This window comes from Scatophagus argus, chromosome 13, assembly GCF_020382885.2.
Source record: "Scatophagus argus isolate fScaArg1 chromosome 13, fScaArg1.pri, whole genome shotgun sequence".
NCBI classification, from domain to species: domain Eukaryota; kingdom Metazoa; phylum Chordata; class Actinopteri; family Scatophagidae; genus Scatophagus; species Scatophagus argus.
The window spans coordinates 23,126,234-23,147,872 of record NC_058505.1 but is presented as its reverse complement, the minus strand read 5'-3'; the positions used below and the strand labels follow the sequence as shown (position 1 = coordinate 23,147,872).

Genomic DNA, 21,639 nt, shown 5'->3' with positions numbered 1-21,639 from the left:
TCAGGACCCCCTGCAGTTTGCCTATCAGGCAGAGGTAGGGGTGGATGACGCCATCCTGTACCTGCTGCACAAGGCCCACTCTCACCTCGACAATGGAAGCAGTGCTGTGAGGATCATGTTCTTTGACTTCTCCAGCGCTTTCAACATGCACAACATGACACCTGATCTCGTGGATCGAGGATTACCTCTCAATGAGGCCGCAGTGTGTTAAGCTGGGTGACTGCACATCTGAAACCCTGCTAAGCAGCACCTGATCACCTCAGGGCACAGTGCTCTCCCCAGAACCCCTGGTCCTGTTCACGTTCTATATATCTGATTTCCAATACCAGTCGGAGCTCTGCCACATGCAGAAGTACTCAGATGATACTGTGATAATGGGATGCATTGAGGATGAACAGGAGGGGGAGTACAGGAACCTGGTGGGGGACTTTGCTGAATGGTGCAGGGCTAACAGGCTGCAACTCAACACATGGTGGTTGACTTCAGGAGGAACAGACCCCATCCCACACCGGTCTCCATCGAGTGCCGGAGGTGGAGGTGGTCAGGACATACAAGTACCTGGCTCTGCAGTTGGATGACAGATTGGACTGGTCAGTGAACACCACCATCACCATCCACAGGAAAACACAGAGTTTATTTCCTGAGGAGGCTGGGGTCCTATAACATCTGCAAAAAACTGCTGCTGATGTTCTACCGGACTGTGGTGGCCAGTGTCCTCTTCTAATTAGCATATCACAGGACAGGACACTCAAAACATCATGATTTATAAACAAGTTTATTTTTACCAACATGTTTGTCAAAGCAGCACAGCCACAACCCTTTCGTCTCCTGGTCCCGGAAGCCATGAACTGAACTGAAACCTGAACCGTTCAGCTGTGTATCAGTTCAGAAAGTTGGAGCTTCTCCCACCGAGCACTGAATGATTCGATGATTTCAGTGAACGAATCTTTTGAATGAATCTTTTTAGTGAATTGATTCTAGTGATTCAGTACATCTAAAAGAAGTGCCATTCTCATCACTACAATAAAGAACATTAGTTCCGCTTCAAGTTTGATAGTTTCTCTGAGACATACAACATGTTATTAATTACAGTCAAGTTCATTAACAATGAAAAATCTTTAACCAAATGTGAACTATTTTTTAACTCAAAACTACTTATGAACTACACTTAAACTGACTCTGAGCTGTCACAAGCGGCAACACGACGTTTCCTTGAAATAGCACTGTGAATGCAGAGAACCAATATGATAACATATTTATTATTCATTGTGTTTACATTTTATTTATCTTGATATATTTATTAATTCATTCATTTATTATATTCGTGTTATCATGTATTATTGAGTGATTGGCTGAAAGAAAAATTGATTTAATGACTGAATGTAACTTTGCTGAGTTGCCCGAACACGCTTTTATTGTGAAAAGATTGTGAAGGCTGGCTTGACCGCAGTAACGCGGCCGTCTGCTCTCGTCTGCTTTCAGGTGAGGCGTAACAGGAAGTGTGTTCCTTCTACCTCATCACAGCTCCTGATGCAGATTATTCTGTGGCTCCGCACTCACAGGTAAACGAGTGTTTTTCTCTCTGTTGTTCTCTAATGACTCGTGTTGTGTGACTGTTTGTGCCTTCCGTTACTTTGACTCGATCCTCGGAGTCCAAAGTGTTTGAATGTGCGGCAGGAGTCGAGTCTGTCGGCCGACACGATCGACCGCTCGGCTCTTGTGCTTTTTAGCAGAAGATGTTTGAAAGAGTGAAAAGCGGCTTTAGCTGTGATGCTAACAGCTGCTCACAGTCAGGAATCAGTGGGAAAGCTTGTTTATTCTCACACTTTGTTTGTTTGTTAGTTTGTTCGGGAGAAGATACTTTTAAGGAAATCACGTTCATTACCGTAAAGATGAGAGTAAAGACGCACTTCAGTCTGTCCGTCTGTGCTGTGCGGGTCATGAGCTCAATCTAGTGGACTGACAGAACCAGACTGGTTTCATGTTTCCAGACTTGGATGTTAAAGTTTGAACGGGGCTTCACTTTAACTTTGTGAAACAAAAGGACAAAAAGCCAAAGTCTGTTAGCCTTGAAGAATCCAGCAGACAAAAGGCTGTTCAGAACGTCACTGCTGAGATGTTACAGTGAAGCCCAACTTCCTGTTGTGTCACGTAAACACTGAGATGTGTGTGTTTAGTAGTTTTAGTCAATTTGTTGTCTGAAAGTTTCATCAGTTTCATTCTATCTTCACAGCTTGAAGGTGAGTTTGGTGACTGCAGTTAAAGTACTGCAGTACCTGTTTTTAAACATATTAGTATTCCAAATTAGTATTTTTTTTTTTTTCCAAGATGGCGCCGGTGAGGTCGGCCGCTGTCGTACCTGCTCCCGAGATTTGCTTGTATATAGTCGTTTTTAGCGTAATTTTTAACTTGTTAAGCCATCCCGTTGTAGGTCGTAACACATACGACAGACAGACACTAATTAACCTTGGAGCACAGTACTCAAACTGTGCTTCTATCAACTTAATCCCGGACCCGACCTGGCCCGTCGACATCCTACGGGCAGGATACAACAACAACAACAACAATGGACGCTCAGGCCGCAGGTCATGGAGAAGGCCCAGAGGGAAACGAGCCGGCGTTAGGAACAGACTGAGACGCAGAGCACACCATTCACCTCTGCCCAGCATCCTACTCGCCAATGTCCAGTCACTGGAAAACAAGCTCGATGAACTCAGGGCCAGAATAAAGTTCCAGAGGGATATACGGGACTGTAACGTCATCTGCCTCACTGAGACATGGCTGACCCCCCTGACTCCGGACCACGCCGTTCAACCAGCGGAGTTCTTCTCAGTTCACCACAAGGTCAGGACGGGCAAATCTGGTAAATCAAGGGGAGGTGGTGTGTGTCTTATGGTGAACAACAACTGGTGTGACAACAGGAACGTTGTGTCTCTCAAACACTCATGTTGGAGCTCCTGACCATCCAGTGCCGTCCTTTCTACCTGCCCCGCGAGTTTACTTCGGTCATCATCAACACTGTTTACATCCCACCGAGCTACATGAGGCTATATCCACCTATCAAACTAACCAGCCTGATGCAGCCCTCATCGTGGCCGGGGACTTTAACCGTGCTAACCTGAGGAAGGTGATACCGGAGTTTAAACAACACATCGACTGCCCCACCAGAGGAGAGAGGACTCTGGACCACTGTTACTCTCCTTTCAAGGATGGTTACAGGGCCAAGTCTCTGCCTCCGTTTGGCCTTTCGGACCACAGTGCAGTCCTTCTCATGCTGAAATATAAACAACGGTTGAAGCAGGAATGTCCTGCAGTCAGAGAAGTAACACGGTGGACTGACCAATCAGAGGCCGCTCTGCGGGGCGCACTGGATTCAGCAGACTGGGACATGTTTCTGTGCAGCTCGGACGGTGACATCAACGAGTTCATGGAAGCTGTTGTGGGATTTATCGGGAAAATGGTGGAAGACATAACACCAACAGCCACCAACCACCACGCTTCTCTGACTCATGAGCTCAACAACTTCTTTGCACGCTTCGAGTCGGACAGCAGGCAAGAAGCTGCGCTCCCAGCCGGTGAAGAGGTGACGCTCACTGTGACGGAGCTGGAGGTGAGGAGGATGTTTAGAATTGTAAACACCAGGAAAGCAGCAGGGCCTGACAGAATTAGCGCTGAACAGCTCGCACCGGTGTTTACAACGATATTCAACCTCTCCCTCTCACAGTGTGTGATTCCCACCTGCTTTAAGAAGTCTGTTGTCGTTCCCGTCCCAAAGACAGCCCAGCCCAGTAACCCCAGTGACTATCGCCCCATAGCCCTCACATCTGTGGTGATGAAATGTTTTGAGAAGCTGGTCAAAACATTCATCACCTTCTCTCTGCCCCCCACCCTGGACCCCCTACAGTTTGCATACCGCCCAGACAGATCCACAGATGACGCCATAACCTTCCTGCTGCACAAGACACTTTCCCACGTAGACACTAGGATGGGGAACCACATCAGACAGTAACATCATTATAAAGTTTGCTGACGACACAGCCATCGTGGGGTTAATCTCCCACAACAAGGAGGAGGCCTACAGGAAGGAGGTCACCCACCTGGAGAGCTGGTGCCAGGAGAATAACCTCCTGCTGAACGTCCACTGCAGGACATTTACATCAAGCGATGCAGGTCGAGAGCTGAGAAGATCCTCAGGCAGCCCCATCACCCCGGACACTCACTCTTCTCCCTGTTGCCATCAGGCGTCGGTTCCGCTGCCTGAGAACCAACACTGAGAGGATGAGGATGATGAGCTGCACTACATGTAAATACTATTCATGTAAATACTGCACATTTTCACTTTTTTAATTTTATTATTTTTTTTTATAAGCGTTCTTTTTTACAATATTTAAATTTTTACTTACCTATTTTTTGGTAGGAGGGACATCAAGAATTTCACTGCACATTGTACCATGTATGATTGTGTGTGTGACAAATAAACCTATCTTGTATCTTGTATCTTGTAAGTACATTTTCCTTTCAAAGTAAAAGAAGAAGAAGAAGATGTCGTGGTAGCTCACAAGAACAGAAAAGTGTGCAAAAACAGTTAATATATATTTACACATACATATATATGTATATATACATATATATATATAATAAATTAACAATTTTCAACACCGTACAATATACAGCTATATACAAGTCCTCAGGAAATGAGGACTAGACTGCAGTGCAGCACTAGTGCTGCATGTCAGACAAAGTGATCAGCAACACCGAGGCTCCACAGGGGACTGTCCTCTCTCCCTTCCTCTTCACCATTTACACCTCAGACTTTAAGCACTGCACAGTCCTGCCATCTTCAGAAATTTTGCAGTTGTTGGGTGTATTACTGGGGGGGATGAGAGAGAGTACAGGATGGTAGTGGACAACTTTGTCACATGGAGCGGGAAAAACCACCTACAGCTCAATGTGACAAAGACCAAGGAACTGGTGGTGGACCTGAGGAGGACTAAGGCTCCAGTGACCGCTATCAACATCAAAGAGGCCACTGTGGAGGTGGTGGAGGAATACGTGGACACTGTTTACAGAAAGGGCCAGAGGAGTCAGGCTGAAGGAGCTACTCAAGGTCCCCACTGTCTCATACAGAGGGTGAGATGGGTTGTTCCGCATGCTTGGCAGCTTGGCCGACATTCTCCTCTCACCCACTGAGTCCACTGTCCACTGTCCAAGGGGCAGCCCAGGATGGAGCTAGCCCTCTTGACCAGTTTGTCCAGTTTCCTGTTGTCCCTGTCTGCATAGAAAGTTGCTGATGCAACTGTGGTGTCATAAAAGGTCCTTAGTAGTGTCCTACACACACCAAAGGACCTCAGTCTCCTCAGGAGGTGGAGGCAACTCTGGCCCTTCTTGTATAGGACCCCTGTGTTGTCTGTCCAGTTCACTTTGTTGTTGATGTGAACATCCAGGTACCTATGCACATCCACCCTCTCGATGTCAAGTCCCTGGATTTTTGGTGGTGGAGTCTGAGAGGCCTTTTTCCAGAAGTCAATCACCATCTCCTTCATCTTGGTGACATATCTTTTATTCTGATTGTTAATATCTCTTATTCTGATTGTTTTTGTTTAATACTTATATGGTGTTGTTTATATTTATTTGCATTAGGTATTTTGTTAGGTAATTGGGCATATACCGGGACCGGGGAAACTAATTTCGTTCCACTTCATGTTTCTACATGTGTGAAATGACAATAAAGCTCCTTGAATCCTTGAATCCTTGATGTGAAGGTGATTGAGTTCACACCAGTCAACAGCGTCCTCGACCACCTTCCCATATTCCAGACCATTCCCTTCCGATACATGTCCAACAGTGGCTATATCATCAGAGAACGTTTGGATGTGGCAGCTGTTTGAGTCGTAGTGGAAATCCAATGTGTAGAGAGTGAACTAAAAAGGAGAGAGCACCGTCTCTTGTGGAGCCCCTGTGTTGCAAACTACTTGATCAGACACAAAGTTTTGGAGCCTCATATACTGTGGTTTGTTGGTGAGGTAGTCGATAGTCCATGCAGTCAGCTGGCTGTCAACTCCCATTTCATCTAGCTTTCCCCTGAGCAGCGATGGTTGAATGGGATTAAAAGCACTCGAGAAGTCAAAAAACATGACTCTCGCAGCACTTCCAGGCTCCTCAAGGTGCACCAGGGATCTGTGCATGCCGTAGATGACCGGTCATCCACTCCAATACCCGGCCGGTACACGAACTGCAGGGGGTCCAGCTTGGGGCTTGCCAGGGGTCGGAGGTGGTTTAGGATCGGCCTCTCTATGGTCTTCATTAGGTGAGATGTTAAAGCCACAGGTCTGAAGTGGTTGGGCTCCCTGGCCTGTGCAGTCTTTGGGACTGGAACCACACAGGAAGTTTCACACAGAACAGGAACCTTCTCCAGACTGAGACTCTGGTTAAAAATGTACAGTATGACCTTACAGAGCTGGTTTGCACAGTCCCTGAGCAGTCTGGTGCAGATGCTGTCTGGACCTGTGGCTTTCCTTGTCTTGATGCTCGGGGGCTCTCTTGTCAATGGGGGGAGTGGATCCTGACTCAAATCTGTTGAAAAACCGATTCAGTTCATTTGCCCACCCTCAGTCTCCCAGTTCAGGGCCGTGTGTCAGGCTGTCAATGTCCTCATGTCATCCACACAGCACCTCCCAGTCAGTGGTCTCAAAGCAGTCCCTCAACTCCTCGCTGGCCTCCTCTGTCCATCTCATCACAGACCTTGAAGTTGGAGGTTGTCGCTTAACCACATGTTTGTAGACAGGCATGAGGTGACAGGTGAACCAGGTTCACCTCATCACCATCTGCTTTGTTTTACTGGTGTTTAAGCACAGTTTATGGTTGAGGTGAACACCCAGGTACTTAAAACTGTCCACCATCTCAATGTCCGAGCCCTGGATGTTCACTGGTGTATGTGGTAATGTCCTTCTCCAGAAGTCAATCACCATCTCCTTCATTTTACTGGTGTTTAAGCACAGGTGGTTGCGCTCACAACAGTCCACAAAGTCCACGATGACTGACCTGTACTCCGTCTCATTCCCCTCAGACACACAGCCAACAATGGCTGAGTCGTCAGAGAACTTCTGGAGGTGACATCTGCTGGTGTTGTAGGTGAAGTCCGAGGTGTAGAGGGTGAAGAGGAAAGGTGAGAGTACTGTTCCCTGGGGGGCCCCCGTGATGCAGACCACCACCTCAGACACACAGTTACACAGTCTCACATACTGTGGCCTGTTGGTGAGGTAGTTAATGATCCAAGCAGCCAAATGTCCGTCCACTCCTGTTCTCTCCAGCTTCCCTCTCAGCAGCAATTGAATTGTATTGAATGCACTCGAGAAGTCAAAAAACATGATTCTCACAGCACTCCTGGCACTGCCCAGGTGAGTCAAAAGGGTGTGGACAGTAGGGTGTGTCATCATCAAAGCACTGATGTGAATCCACTGTGGTTGTGTGACGTCACTAACAGTAATGTGTTTATTTGACAAGATTAAAACACATTTCTGACAGGACTTCAGTCAGTAACTTTAACTCGTCTTTTTCACAAGTTAACTATTAGTTTGAGTGTGACAATGAAGAATCTTCTTCTTCTTCTTCTTCTTCTTCTTCTTCTGTGCTTGTTGATGCAGTTTGTGTTTGTCATATGAGTTCACTGACTGTTTGTCCCTCCTCATCCAGTAATGAAGCTGATTGTCTTCTTCTTCAGTGTCTCCAGCTGCGGTTCAGACTGACTGACAGACCTTCAGTAACACTGCCACCTGCTGCTGACTGGCAGCACTGCAGCTCACACTGGCTCGCAGACTGACGTTTCTGGATTTGGATTTGAAGGTATGAAGATGTGACGGCTGTCGGTCGGATGAACACCAGCGGCGTCTGTCGGCGTCTGCAGACGAGGAAAAGTGTGTTTGATCTCATGTGGAGCTGAACTGGTGAGAACCCTGACAGGTAACACGATACACCTTTGATGAAGAAACTCTGCTGTCACTCGTTATGTTGGGAGCCGCATAAGAGACTTGTAGATGAGAGCAGTGATGCATTCTGACAACACTGTTGTTTCCTGTTTGTAGGTCTGAATATTCATGAATGAATTCACTAATGACTTATTAGTGAATTCATGACATGACGTTTTTCTGAATGTTCATCATATAAACTCAAGTCATCAACTGACTGCTTAGACTCATTCTCTTTATCTGCTGTAGCATCAGCACCACCGGCGAGTCTGCTGTGATTGTTGTTCTCCTTTGATGGACGCAGCTTGTGGTCCATCACATTTTAGAAAAGTTCTTGTTATTTAACAAATAACAAGAACATTTGTGGAAATGTTAAAACATTGATACTCCAGTAAAGATCGTTGTAGAATGTCTTCTGAATGATTTCCTGTAGCGCCACCATCAGGACAAACTTTTCAACTTTTTTCAAATGTTTCATCACTCGTCCACAGGAAGTGATGAAACCTCGATGGCAGATTGTCATGAAATGTCCTGATCCCTATGCTGCTTTTCAAAAAATGTCCCCTTTGGATTTCACTGACTCTAGTGTTAATGTTAGTATGCTGACATGCAAAACCAAGATGGTGGACACCAGCGTGTCAGCATAAATGTGATATTGTCAGTTGTCTTAGCCAATCATATGTGGGAAAGTCATCAGTGAGGGCGTGAGCCATGGAGAAAAAGAGGATAATGAATAATTTAGAGTGTATTGAACCAAGAAGACTGTGTGACTGGACTAAACTCATCTTCAAGCTAACCTCTTCAAAACATGAAATTGTCACTCTTGCTGAAGCCAAAAGCTCCAAATGAGCTCTAAACTGAGAAGAAAGACCACACAGACACTAAGTCAGCCAAATAAGAAGAATTAAACAGAGTTTACTCTAAAATGATTTTGTTTCATTCTAATTTACTAATTAGAATTCGAATCTAATTTATTCATTCATTGTGTCATGAATTAACTGTTTACTCATGCATTCATTCATTCACCCATTCTTGATATTTCGATTGAAGTCGTTTTACATGAAACTCCTACGCTCTCTTTAACTGAAAGACCTGTAAGCAGTGAGCCACTTCAAGACTACATGAAGTCCGGACTCTGCTGTCAGCCAATCAGAACTCCTCTTGCTGCTCTGATACACGCGTGTTACAGTTTTCCTTCAGGTTGACAAAACTGTCTGATTTCAGCAGGAAGCCACGATGACACCAGAAAGCCTTGTGAACACTCTGGAGGATTTAACAGCAGAGGAATTTGTGAAATTCAGATGGTATCTGAACCAGGAAGACGTGCTGGAAGGCCACCGACCCATCAAATGGTCCAAGCTGGAGAGGGCAGACATGTTTCAAACCGTGACTCTGATGGTGAACGCCTATAAAATGGATGGAGCTCTGACGGTGACCAAGACGGTTTTAGAGAAGATACCCAGAAACGACCTGGTGCAGAGACTACCGGACACCAGCTCAGGACCAGGAGGTCAGTCACGCTTTTGTATGTATGTTCAGATCAACAGAGTGGATTGACAACATAACACGTGTAAAGGAACAGGGTCTGTCAGTACAGAGACTTAGTGTATTGATCAGAGGAAAACAGCTGGAGGCCTGATCTCATCATGACGAGAAAAGGTTTAGGTTACCAGTCATCACTGTGAGAGGACGGAGGACTGATGGAGCCACCAGGTGCTTATGTAGACCTGGACAGACCATCACCAGGAGAGACCTGGTAATGGTAAAGGTAATGGGTCAAACAGAAAATATAACACATGATGTGTGTCTCTCTCTGTGTCAGTGGGTGTCAGTGATGGTGGACAGACTCCAGACAACAGAGGACCTTCCTCCTCTCAGACTGAAGGTAAAGCTGCTCTGTTCTGTTGGATGTACGGAAGCCCTGAAAGATGAAAAGTTTGATAAAGTTTAGTGTGAGTTTTCTTCCTGTGTGAGACGTCGACTCCCTAAAAAGGACTGAAAGCAAAGTCAGGAGAGCTTGATGAGGTTTTGTTGAAGAAACATGAGGTCAGATCTGAGTGGAACGATGAGGAGTCGGTGACCTTCCTCACATTCCTTCATCAAACAGAAATGTCATATTTCCATCCTGTTTTCCACATGGTTTCCTACAGTTCGTATTCTTGTCTTCAGTGGGTTAATGCTGCTCAACTGGAAACTCTGTGGCCAACTCCAAATATTCTCCCAACACTATTGGATGGTGTCATGGTCACAGGTGGTCATTTGTCTTTTCTGATTGGCTGCCACACTTCAGAGGGTAGGTCTTATGTAGCATGAGCAGGCAGGTGGTCAGACAGCAGGAAGACGGAGGCGGAAGCAGATGAGATGAGGTTGATAATGGAGATAAACGATTAAAGGAAGAAATCAAAGGACTGTTGAAAGTAGGGATGGGTGTCAGTCAAAAATTTAGATTATAGATTTATAGTCAAAAAGATTAGGCTGAACTGGTGTTTGTTTATCGTCATTTTTATCGTTACCATGATTAATACCAGAAAGTATTGGGATTCATTTTTTAGCCCATATCACCCATCCCTATTGCTAAGTGTGGCAGCACTGGTGATGTTGCTGCCAGTTCGCACTTTCTGAGATCTTTCGGGGAGAAAGTCCAGGATCTAGTTCCAGAGGGAGGCGTTCAGGCCCAGAAGCCTCAACTTTCCAACTAATTGCTGAGGGGTGAAGATGGTATTGAATGTTGAGCTGAAGTCTGTGAACAGCATTTTGTCCAGGTGTGTGAGAAGGTGGAGTGATGTTGGTGTTGACAGCTGCTGCTGTAGTCAAACTTCTTCACTGTCATTATTATTATTATATCTGCTACTGTCACTTGTAATATCACTATTGTGGTCATTGTTTTGTTAATAGTTCCAGTTCTCTGCTCTCTCTCTGTCTCTCCCACAACCCAACTGGTCAAGGCAGATGGACGCCCACACTGAGTCGGGGTCTGCTCCGATATTTTTGTCTTTTAAAAGGAAGTTTTTTCTTGCCACTGTCGTCAAGTGCTTGCCCATGGGGGTTTTGTTGGGTCTCTCTGTACTAAAAACTAAATTACCGAGTTTGGTTTCGACCTTCTGTAACGGGGAAATGTCATGAGATAACTTTTGTTGTGATTTGTTGCTTTATAAATGAATGGAATTGAATTGGTTGTACTGCTCAGCCTCTACGAGAATGATGTGTTCAAGTCTAAATGTTAAGATAACTTGCTGTTACAAAATTGCAAATCTGACTAGTAGAAAATACTGTCCACAGCTCAGTCCAACGAACAAACTTCAGTTTGACTGCATTTTGTTGACTTGCTTTTGTTTCTGTTACATCAAACAGATGATATTGTTCCAGTACCAGAGCCACGACCCATCTCAGATTACCAAAAAATACTTAAGTCACACCTTCAGGATAAGTTCATCTGTACTCAAGAGGGGTGGGGAGAGACTAAGGAACGTCTGGATGACATCTACACAGAGCTGTACATCACCACCAGCCGTGACACACACATCGACAAACAGCATGAGGTCAGACAGATTGAGGTGGTGAGGAAACCAACAGAAACAGATGAACCAATTAAACCCAGAGACATGTTCAAACCCCCCTCTGGAAAATATAAACCCGTAAGAACAGTCCTGACCAATGGAATTGCAGGAATTGGCAAAACATTTCTTGCGCGCAAGTTTGTGTTGGACTGGGCTGAAGGAAGAGTCAATCAAGATGTGCACCTCATGTTCCCCTTCACCTTCCGCCAGCTGAATTTATGGAAGGGAGAAGAGTTATGTTTGGCAAAGCTAATTCATAAATGTATCAGAGAGACCAAAGACATCAAGGTAGAAGCTCTGAATCACATCTTCAACACTCTGCAGTCCTCAGCAAACACAAACTATGACAAAAGTAAATTCAAACTTCTGTTTGTCTTGGATGGACTGGATGAGAGCCGACTTCATCTGGACTGCTCTGAGAGTAAAAACCAGGACACAGACTTTGATGTCACAGAGTCCACCTCAGTGGATGTGCTGCTGACAAACCTCATCAACAGGAACCTGCTTCCATCTGCGCGCCTCTGGATAACCACACGACCTGCAGCGGCCAGTCAGATCCACTCAGATTTTGTTGACGTGGTGACAGAGGTCAGAGGGTTCACTGACCCACAGAAGGAGGAGTATTTCAGGAAGAGATCCAGAGATGAGGAGCAGGCCAGCAGAATCATCTCCCACATCAAGACATCACGAAGCCTCCACATCATGTGCCACATCCCAGTCTTCTGCTGGATCACTGCTACAGTTCTGGAGGATGTGTTGAAGACCAGAGAGGGAGGAGAGCTGCCCAAAACCTTGACTGAGATGTACGCAGAATTCCTGAGGTTTCAGATTCATCAAACGAAAGACAAATACAAACTACAAAAGGGCATTGAGTACATCAAGTCATTAGCACAACTGGCTTACCAGCAACTGGAAAAGGGCAACCTGATCTTCTATGGAAAAGACCTTAAAGATAGTGGAACTGATGTCAGAGGAGCCTCGGTGTGCTCAGGAGTGTTCACGGAGATCTTTAAAGAGGAACGCGGGAAGAAGAATGAAGACAAAATGTTTAGCTTCGTCCATCTGAGTGTTCAGGAGTTTCTGGCTGCTCTTCATGTCCATCAGACATTCATCAACTCTGGTGTCAACCTGCTGGCAGAAGAACAAGCAAAGTGGTCTAAACTATTATTGCCTGCAATATTTAAAAACAAACCAGAACCAGCTCTCCTGTACCAGAGTGCTGTGGACAAGGCCTTGCAGAGTCCAAATGGACACTTGGACTTGTTCCTCCGCTTCCTCCTGGGTCTTTCACTTCAGACCAATCAGATTCTCCTACGGGATCTGATGGCACACACAGGAAGTATCTCACAGACCAGTCAGGAACTAGTTGAATATGTCAAGAAGAAGATCAGTGAGAATCTGTCTCCAGAGAGGAGCATCAATCTGTTCCACTGCCTGAATGAACTGAATGATCGTTCTCTGGTGGAGGAGATCCAACAGTCCCTGAGGTCAGGAAGTCTCTCAGATGAACTGTCTCCTGCTCAGTGGTCAGCTCTGGTCTTCATCTTACTGTCATCAGAAGAAGATCTGGACGTGTTTGACCTGAAGAAATACTCTGCTTCAGAGGAGGCTCTTCTGAGGCTGCTGCCAGTGGTCAAAGCCGCCAGCAAAGCTCTGTAAGTGAACCCAGAACTGCAGATACTGACTGGATCACATGTGACGGGTCAACTGATTAAAGTCTTAATGAGTAAACAGACAATATTTTGATTGTAGTTAGTTGGTCATTTGAAAATGCAGTTTCTTTTGTTTTATTGTACCTCTGCAGCCATGGAAGAAATCGGTTGCATTGTAGTTCATTTAAAGGTGGGGTGAGTCATTCTGAAGGTTGTTTCTGTTTCAGCTCATACAGTGTTCCTGCAGCTCCATGAAAAGTCTGAAAATGTCTTAATGTACATTCAAGGAAATTAAAATTATAAATTGTTTTTAAAGTTACTATTAAACCGCTGTAGTTTAGTCCTGGTGTGCTTATGGCTAAATTAAGGAGAAATCTTCATGCACAGCAGCCTCCAGTAAAACATCCTGTAATGTGTGTTTGTTTGGTTAACTTCTGCCTGGCTGTGTGTTCATTCATGTCGGTTATCAGTGATGGTGAGCATCAAGTCGGCTGCTGACCCAGGCTGTCTCTCTCTGCTGCCGGGGTTTTTTACTTTTTAATTTGTTTGTGCATAGTTGGGGACAAAACACAAGTTTCCAGAACATAAATTGTTAATTTTTGAGATGACGACTCAGTTTAAGGTTTTGATCAGGAAAATCGTGGTTCTGTTTAGGGTCAGTCTCCAGGAATGTCAACACATGTAATGTCCCCATTACGTGCTCCCAGTGTTCTTTGGTCTTGTGTTGGCAGTTTGAGAGCAGACTGTCTGAACATTCTCTGTAGGTTGTTTGGATGTAATTATACAAGGAAAGCTGTGCAGACCGCTGGTGTCCTTGCAGCCGATAAAGCAACAGTGTTGACCCGTCTTGCCACCAGCTAATGAATTCGAAAACTAAGTGATGCTAAATCAAACAACTCTCTAAAACACACAAAGCTAAACTACGAGCTAACACTAACCTAACAACTGTGAAATCGCTAACTAACCTACTAAATACCACCAACACAAAACTAACCTTAAAATTAACGCTTAAAACAGCTTTGCTCACAGTACAATGAAACAAGTCAATTGCAGTATTAAATCCATGAATTCAGCTCAAACTGCTCCTAACTCTCAACAGTCGGCGAAGTGCCATGTGTGGGAGTAGGGAGGGCTGGGGTGGCAGTCGTGGAGGTGGGGGATGCAGGGTTGCCAGCTTTGGTCTTTTGGCTGGAGTGAGATTTCTGCCCAAACGTGAGGCCTACTTGAAATTTTGGTGCAACGTCGCCGCCACCATCTTAACCTATTCTGTCTACCAAGACTGAGTTTCAGAAATGACAGATTACAAACTAATTTACTTTCACCTCTATCAAACCGACTATTAGGCATTTATGAACTGCCTTGCCAATGTCATTGCATTAGCCATTGTTTATCTTGTTCCTCACTGCTCCAGCAAGAAGTTGAAGAAGAAGAAGAAAATGTCAACTTTGACAAGTGCTGGTCCAAGCATCAAACCAATCAAATCTTCTCGAAGCTTATGCAAATACTCTGCAGAAGAGGCGCTACACAACCACTGAAGCCTCGTCTCACACCTACTAGTGATGTTCAATACCACCGATTTCCTTTCCGATCCAATACTGAGTAAAATTCAGACTGGTGTCGGTGATACGATCCAATGCCGATACTTTGTACAAATACACTTAATGTGTCTGGTAAATCTAAGAAAAGTAGTGTATTTCAAATCATAGCTCTATAAAGAATACAAAACGTCAGGGTAATTTATTTTATTTTTTCGGGGGAGGGTTTTTATGCCTTTAATTTTTGTTTAGATAGAACAGCTGAAGATATGGTGGGAGGGGAGACAACAAGCAGCAAATGAACCACAGGTGGGGGGGGTCGAACCTATGGCCACTGGCAGAGAACAGGTAGCCTTGGTACATGGGTTGTACGCTCTACCAACTGAGCTATTTGTGTCCTCAGAAGGTGGAGGCGACTTTGACCCTTCTACAGGGCATCGGTGTTATGTGACCAGTCCAGTTTATGGTTGAGGTGAACACCCAGGTACTTGAAACTGTCCACAATCTTGATGTCCGAGCCCTGGATGTTCACTGGTGTATGTGGTAATGTCCTTCTCCGGAAGTCAATCACCATCTCCTTTGTTTTACTGGTGTTTAAGCACAGGTGGTTGCGCTCACACCAGTCCACAAAGTCCACGATGACTGACCTGTACTCCGTCTCATTCCCCTCAGACACACAGCCAACAATGGCTGAGTCGTCAGAGAACTTCTGGAGGTGACATCTGCTGGTGTTGAGGCTTATGTCATGTCCTGGTTCTCTGTCTTTTGGTTTTGAGTCCATGTGTCATGTTTCATGTGTGTCTTGTGTTTCCATGTGTTATGTTCAAGGTTTTTGTCATGTCCTGTTTTATTTTGAAAGTGTTACTTCCGTTTGTGTCCTGTTTTCATGTGTTGTGTCCGCCTGCCTGCCCGCCCATTTTTGACTCTGTATCAGCGACGCCGTACCTTCTTCACAGCTTAATGCAGAGTGACTGTAATGTCAGATGCGTGAGAGTTGGCAACCCTGGGGGTGTTGAGGGTGGTTGGTGATGTCGGCAGCTAGTCTTTAACAAACAGGATTAAAACAAGGATTGAAAAGTTCTGTGAGCTGTGCTGTCTTCAAACGGAACTGTCAGACATGGTTTTAATCTCACTTTTAACTTGGACTCAATGGTCTTCTTTCATCTGTCAAGGTTTTGAAAACACGGACAGTATTAATGGGCAGGGCAACGTTATGATCCTGAATAAAAGTTGCAAAAATTGTAAAAGAGAATTATGAGACCCAACTGCTCAATTGTTTGACTCATCAACTCGGTCAGGAACTCTACAGAATTGTGATGTTTTCTATATTGTATACAAGAGAAGCAATACCAGTGTTCATCTTACGCTTGTCTAACTCTCTTTCAGACTGAGTGGCTGTAATCTGTCAGAGAGAAGCTGTGGAGCTCTGTCCTCAGTTCTCAGCTCCCAGTCCTCTAGTCTGAGAGACCTGGACCTGAGTAACAATGACCTGCAGGCTTCAGGAGTGAAGCTGCTGTCCGCTGGACTGATGAGTCTGAACTGTAAACTGGAGATTCTCAGGTCAGGATTAATTAACCTGCTGATGGAGAACCAGAATTGTCACATGGTGTTTTTGTCATGTTTCTTGTCATTTTTATCACTTCTGTTTTCAGATAAATAACAGATCTGAATCATATCAGAGAGAAATGATTTCTCATATGTCTTGTAAATCCTGATTAGGTTGAGTGACTGTAATGTGTCAGAGAGAAGCTGTGGAGCTCTGTCCTCAGTTCTCAGCTCCCAGTACTCTAGTCTAAGAGACCTGGACCTGAGTAACAACGACCTGCGGGATTCAGGAGTGACGCTGCTCTCTGCTGGACTGAGGAGTCCAAACTGTCAGCTGGAGACTCTCAGGTCAGGATAAATTAACCTGTTGATGGAGGACCAGAATTATCCTATAGTGTTTTTGTCATGTTTCTTGTCATTTTTATCACGTAAGTGTACAGATAAATAACATCTGAATCATATCAGAGAGAAATACTTTCTCATGTGTCTTGTAAATCCTTTTTAGACTGAGTGGCTGTAACCTTTCAGGGAGAAGCTGTGAAGCTCTGTCCTCAGTTCTCAGCTCCCAGTCCTCTAGTCTGAGAGAGCTGGACCTGAGTAACAACGACCTGCAGGATTCAGGAGTGACGCTGCTGTCTGCTGGACTGAGGAGTCCACATTGTACACTGGGGACTGTCTGGTAAGGATTAATTCATTTTGTGATGGATGAGGCATGTCTGTCAAACGTTTTTAAATATTTATAATTAACTTTGCAAGTCATACCAAAAAGAAATTGAAATACTTTTTCATATTTTGAATTTCCCTCGGGATCAATAAAGTATCTAGCTATATGTCCTGTACATCTTGATTAGGTTGAGCGGCTGTAACCTGTCAAGGAGAAGCTGTAAAGCTCTGTCCTCAGTTCTCAGCTCCCAGTCCTCTAGTCTGAGAGCGCTGGACCTGAGTAACAACGACCTACAGGATTCAGGCCTGAAGCTGCTGTCTGCAGGACTAAGGAGTCCACACTGTACACTGGGGACTGTCTGGTAAGGATTAATTCATGTTGTGATGGATGAGGCATGACTGTCAAACGTATTCAAATATTTATAATTGTCTCTGCAAGTCATACCAAAAAGACAATGAAATACTTTCTCATGTGTCCTGTACATCTTGTTTAGGTTGAGTGACTGTAACATGGCAGAGAGAGGCTGTGAAGCTCTGTCCTCAGTTCTCAGCTCCCAGTCCTCTAGTCTGAGAGAGCTGGACCTGAGTAACAACCACCTGCAGGATTCAGGAGTGAAGCTGCTGTCTGCAGGACTGGGCAGTCCAAACTGTCAGCTGGAGACTCTTAGGTCAGGATTAATTAACCTATTAATGGAGAACCAGAATTGTCACATGGTGTTTTTGTCATGTTTCTTGTCATTTTTATCACGTATTGGTGCAGATAAATAACAGATCTGAATCATATCAGAGAGAAAAGCATTCTCATGTGTCTTGTAAATGTAAAGCTGCTGTCTGCTGGACTGAAAAGTCCAAATTGTCAGCTGGAGATTCTCAGGTCAGGATTCACTTTCTGTTAAAAAATGGCTGTTTGAGTACTGTTGAACATAAAGGTATGTGTGTGTGTGTGTCTGTCTCCAGGTTGTCAGGCTGTATGATCACACAGGAAGGCTGTAGTCCTCTGGCCTCAGCTCTGAGATCCAACCCCACCCACCTGAGAGAGCTGGACCTGCGCTACAATCATCCAGGAGACTCAGGAGTGAAGCTGCTGTCTGCTGAACTGGAAGATCCACACTGGAGACTGGACACTCTCAGGTGTGACCAGACAACAAGAGCTCCCACACTGTTTGTCTGTCACAGTGACAAGCTGAGGACTGTTGGTTTACAGTGTGTACCCTGATAACAGTGATAACAGTGAAGACAGTAACTGATGACTAGCATGCGTATGAGGAAGCGGATCTGCTCTCTTCCAGTAGTTCATTCAAGACCAGATGTGAGTTATAAAGGAGATGATGCACAGGCAGACATGAAGCTCACACAGTGTTGCCTGTGCTGCACTTTGGGAAACAGAAATGGATGGAGAGGCCATGAAGCAGAAGCTGACCATCTTTAAGGTTCTTCAGGCTCATCAGAAGGCTCTGAAGGTTCTGCCTGATGTCCTCTCAGTCAAATTTGTCCTTCAATGTCTTCACTGCTGTGTCTCAGCATTTCTTTTCCTACTGGAAAGATGACTAAAGGCGAGCACAGTCCAGCTGGAGACTGACGGCGCTCGGTGGCTTTGGTGTTTCAGCGTGGACTCTGGAAGCTCCTGACGGGCCAGATCAAACTTTCTTCAATTGCTGATCAATCATGAAGTGAATCAAATGTGAGCTCAAACTGAACGTCAAAGAACAATCGATCTATCAGAAAAACACATATTTAGCAGGTTTGTGTGCATCATGAATCACACAGTTTGGAAGCGTCATCACATGCGAGTCACAGTCAGAAAAGTGGACGTCAGCTGGTTTCTTCTTCTCTTGTTGTTTTCTTCTGAATGTTTGATGTCAAGTTGAACTTAGTCTGTGTATGAAATGTGTTTTCTAAATGCAGCTGTTTTGTCTTCATGGTGGATCTGAGTGAAGGTTGATGAAGATCATTGATGAGGAAGCTTCTGAAGGTTCATTCTGACTTTGTTTCTTCCTCCAGGGTGGAACATGGTGGACAGCAGTGGCTGAAACCTGGTCTGAGGAAGTGTAAGTGTGTGTTGACTTTGATTGATGAAAACAAGGCAGCACATGTTAAAGTAGTTTCAGTCTAAAGCTTGTGTATCTGCATTCAGCTCTCAGTTTGATAGAAGATCCAACAAGATGAGTCACTGTGAAGTTTTGATCTAATGAACAGTCAGACTGTTAATGAAGCAACAAATGAAGCTGTTGTGCACTAGTGGGGGCAATTTGGTTATTGGCAAGAAGGGTCAATGACTATGGGGAATAATCATTAAAGCAAAATCAGTGTATCCTTTATACACGTAAAGTCTCTAAAAATATTGATGAAGGGTAAATCCGAGCACTGACTGTCATGAATCCAGCTGTTATCACAAGTACATTCACAGTCACCACAGACAAAGATAAGTTCAATTTTAACAGAATTTATTAACCAGCAACAACCATCTATAGATAAGTATCACTTTGTAATAAACACTATTATAATCTAAGTTTCATCCAAGATCACCACTTCAGTTCTTGTGAGTCTCACACTATCACCACACAATAGCGGAGTCAGTAAACTGAAGTTTATCTGCTCAGATATTGGTCTTTTAACCGGTGATGCGCGAGCTCACGGAACTGATGGATTTGGATGATCGGTAACAAGAATTCAATGAGTGCAGCACATATAAGTCCAAATATCACACATTAACAATGCTGTCTTAATAATGCCTCTGCCCAGACGTAAGCCTCTTACTGTGAGTTAATAATCGGCTTAAACGTTCGCAGAGCTGTCCTCAACGGGGTGCTGACGGTTCGTTATCTCGCCCCTCAGGCGATGCGGTGTATTAATGTGTTCCTCGGCGGCAGCAGGAAAAATCACCGGTGGAAAAACTAACTTTGTTTCGTCCTTAACAAAGTGGGCGCGCGGTCCTTGTTAACATGAGATCAGCTGATTGCGCAGCGATCCATGATCCAAAGGGAAAAAAGGAATAGATACAGAAAAACACAGCAGTCTGTTTCTCGGCCCGCGAGATGAAGACTGTGACCCAGGGTTTTAAGGTTGATAATAATCAACCGTTTGAATGTTGCTCCCTTTTGGCGGTTTGGACACCTGGAGAGCCTGGAGCAGCTCTCACTGCCACAGCACTCACAGGGAAAAAGTCATGACTGAGGGTCCCAGTGGTCATTTATTACCTGAGTGACGTCACCTCGGACCCCCGTGGAGATGGCTGGACCACAACCAATGTCCGTGCCGGTTCTGAGTTTGAGTTCAGGATTTACGACTAGGTGTACGTCATGGGGGAGGGGTGTCAGTCACTCCAGTTCAGCTCTCTGTGGGTACATGTGGGCCCAACAGAAACCATCAGATGTGTTAGATGATAAACTGCTGCTGTATTGTGTCTTGTTCTCTCCATCAGATGCCTGTGAACTCACAGTGGACACAAACACAGTAAACACAAACCTCAAACTGTCTGACAACAACAGGAAGGTGACATTTGTGAGAGAGAAGCAGCCTCATCCTGATCATCCAGAGAGGTTTGTCGGCTGGCCTCAGCTGCTGTGTAGAACTGGTCTGACTGGTCGCTGCTACTGGGAGGTCGAGTGGAGCGGAAGAGTTTTTATATCAGTGACTTACAGAGGAATCAGAAGGAAAGGAGACACTGATGACTGTGTGTTTGGAGGGAATCATCAGTCCTGGAGTCTGATGTGCTCTGATGTTGGTTTCTCTGTCTGGCACAATAACAGAAGTACAGACCTCCCCTCCTCCCCCTCCTCCCCCTCCTCCTCCTCCTCTGTCTCTGATAGAGTTGCAGTGTATGTGGACTGTCCTGCTGGCACTCTGTCCTTCTACAGAGTCTCCTCTGACACACTGATCCACCTCCACACCTTCAACACCACATTCACTGAACCTCTTTATGCTGGATTTCGGTTCTGGTCATTCGGTTCCTCAGTGTCTCTGAGTTCAGTGTAGGAGGGAGAGTCTCCTCCTGTTAGAGGAACACACACACGCACACACACACTTTTTGTAAGTCAGGCTGACTCATTATCACAATAAAGTGTTTGAATTTAGTGTTTTTGCTGACTGCACTGCACACACACAGTTTGAAATAACTTGAAATCCTTTCAAATGTGTTTTCATTCAGCTTTTGTAACAAAGATTTTAGTTTGATGTTTTCTGTACTTTACAATCTGAATTGATTTCTCACATAAATAAGTGTGTTTATGCAATAAAATCAGGTTCCAGACTCTCACATCATCTAAAGATTTTTTTCTGATTACTTTGATATTAAGGGCAGCACGGTGGTGCAGTGGTTAGCACTGTCGCCTCATAGCAAGAGGGTTCCAGGTTCGAATCCTGGTCTGGGCCCTTCTATGTGGAGTTTGCATGTTCTCCCTGTGCCTGCGTGGGTTTTCTCTGGGTACTCCGGCTTCCTCCCACAATACCAAAAACATGCACATTAGGTTAATTGACTACTCTAAATTGCCCCTAGGTGTGAGTGTGAGAGTGTGTGGTTGCCTGGGTAAACTTAACGCCGCGGCCGCCTCTAACAACATGCCGAGGCAATCATCATCATCCAGTTCGGGATGAGAAACATAAGGGATAAAGTATGGAAAAACTCGGAGGAAGCGCGGGTGTATAATGAGGAAGCTGTGGCCACTGGTTCAGGAGGCCAGGAAGAAGGGGATGAGAGCGTTTCTGAAGGAGAGATACGCTCTGA

The 21,639-nt window shown here is 45.0% G+C and overlaps 1 protein-coding gene across 4 annotated transcripts; it reads left to right on the top strand.

Annotated features, from left to right (window-relative positions):
• Window positions 1–1,500: 1,500 nt before the first annotated feature.
• On the top strand, window positions 1,501–21,171 carry LOC124069688 (NACHT, LRR and PYD domains-containing protein 12-like). 4 transcript variants are annotated; one of them, XM_046409059.1, is made up of 14 exons: window positions 1,504–1,562; window positions 7,721–7,959; window positions 9,189–9,474; window positions 9,787–9,849; window positions 11,316–13,176; window positions 16,095–16,268; window positions 16,428–16,601; window positions 16,759–16,932; window positions 17,105–17,278; window positions 17,411–17,670; window positions 17,706–17,790; window positions 17,874–18,047; window positions 18,918–18,964; window positions 20,338–21,171. In XM_046409059.1, exons 3-14 carry the CDS (start codon window positions 9,201–9,203, stop codon window positions 20,889–20,891), a joined length of 4,014 nt encoding a protein of 1,337 aa, XP_046265015.1. In that variant the 5' UTR covers window positions 1,504–1,562; window positions 7,721–7,959; window positions 9,189–9,200; the 3' UTR covers window positions 20,892–21,171. The 4 variants fall into 4 exon arrangements, with proteins under 4 accessions (XP_046265014.1, XP_046265012.1, XP_046265013.1 ...); XM_046409058.1 differs by lacking the exons at window positions 17,874–18,047; window positions 18,918–18,964; window positions 20,338–21,171 and having other exon boundaries at window positions 1,501–1,562; window positions 7,721–7,943; window positions 9,192–9,474; window positions 17,411–17,841; XM_046409056.1 differs by lacking the exons at window positions 17,874–18,047; window positions 18,918–18,964; window positions 20,338–21,171 and having other exon boundaries at window positions 1,501–1,562; window positions 7,721–7,943; window positions 17,411–17,841.
• The last annotated feature ends 468 nt before the right edge of the window (window positions 21,172–21,639 follow it).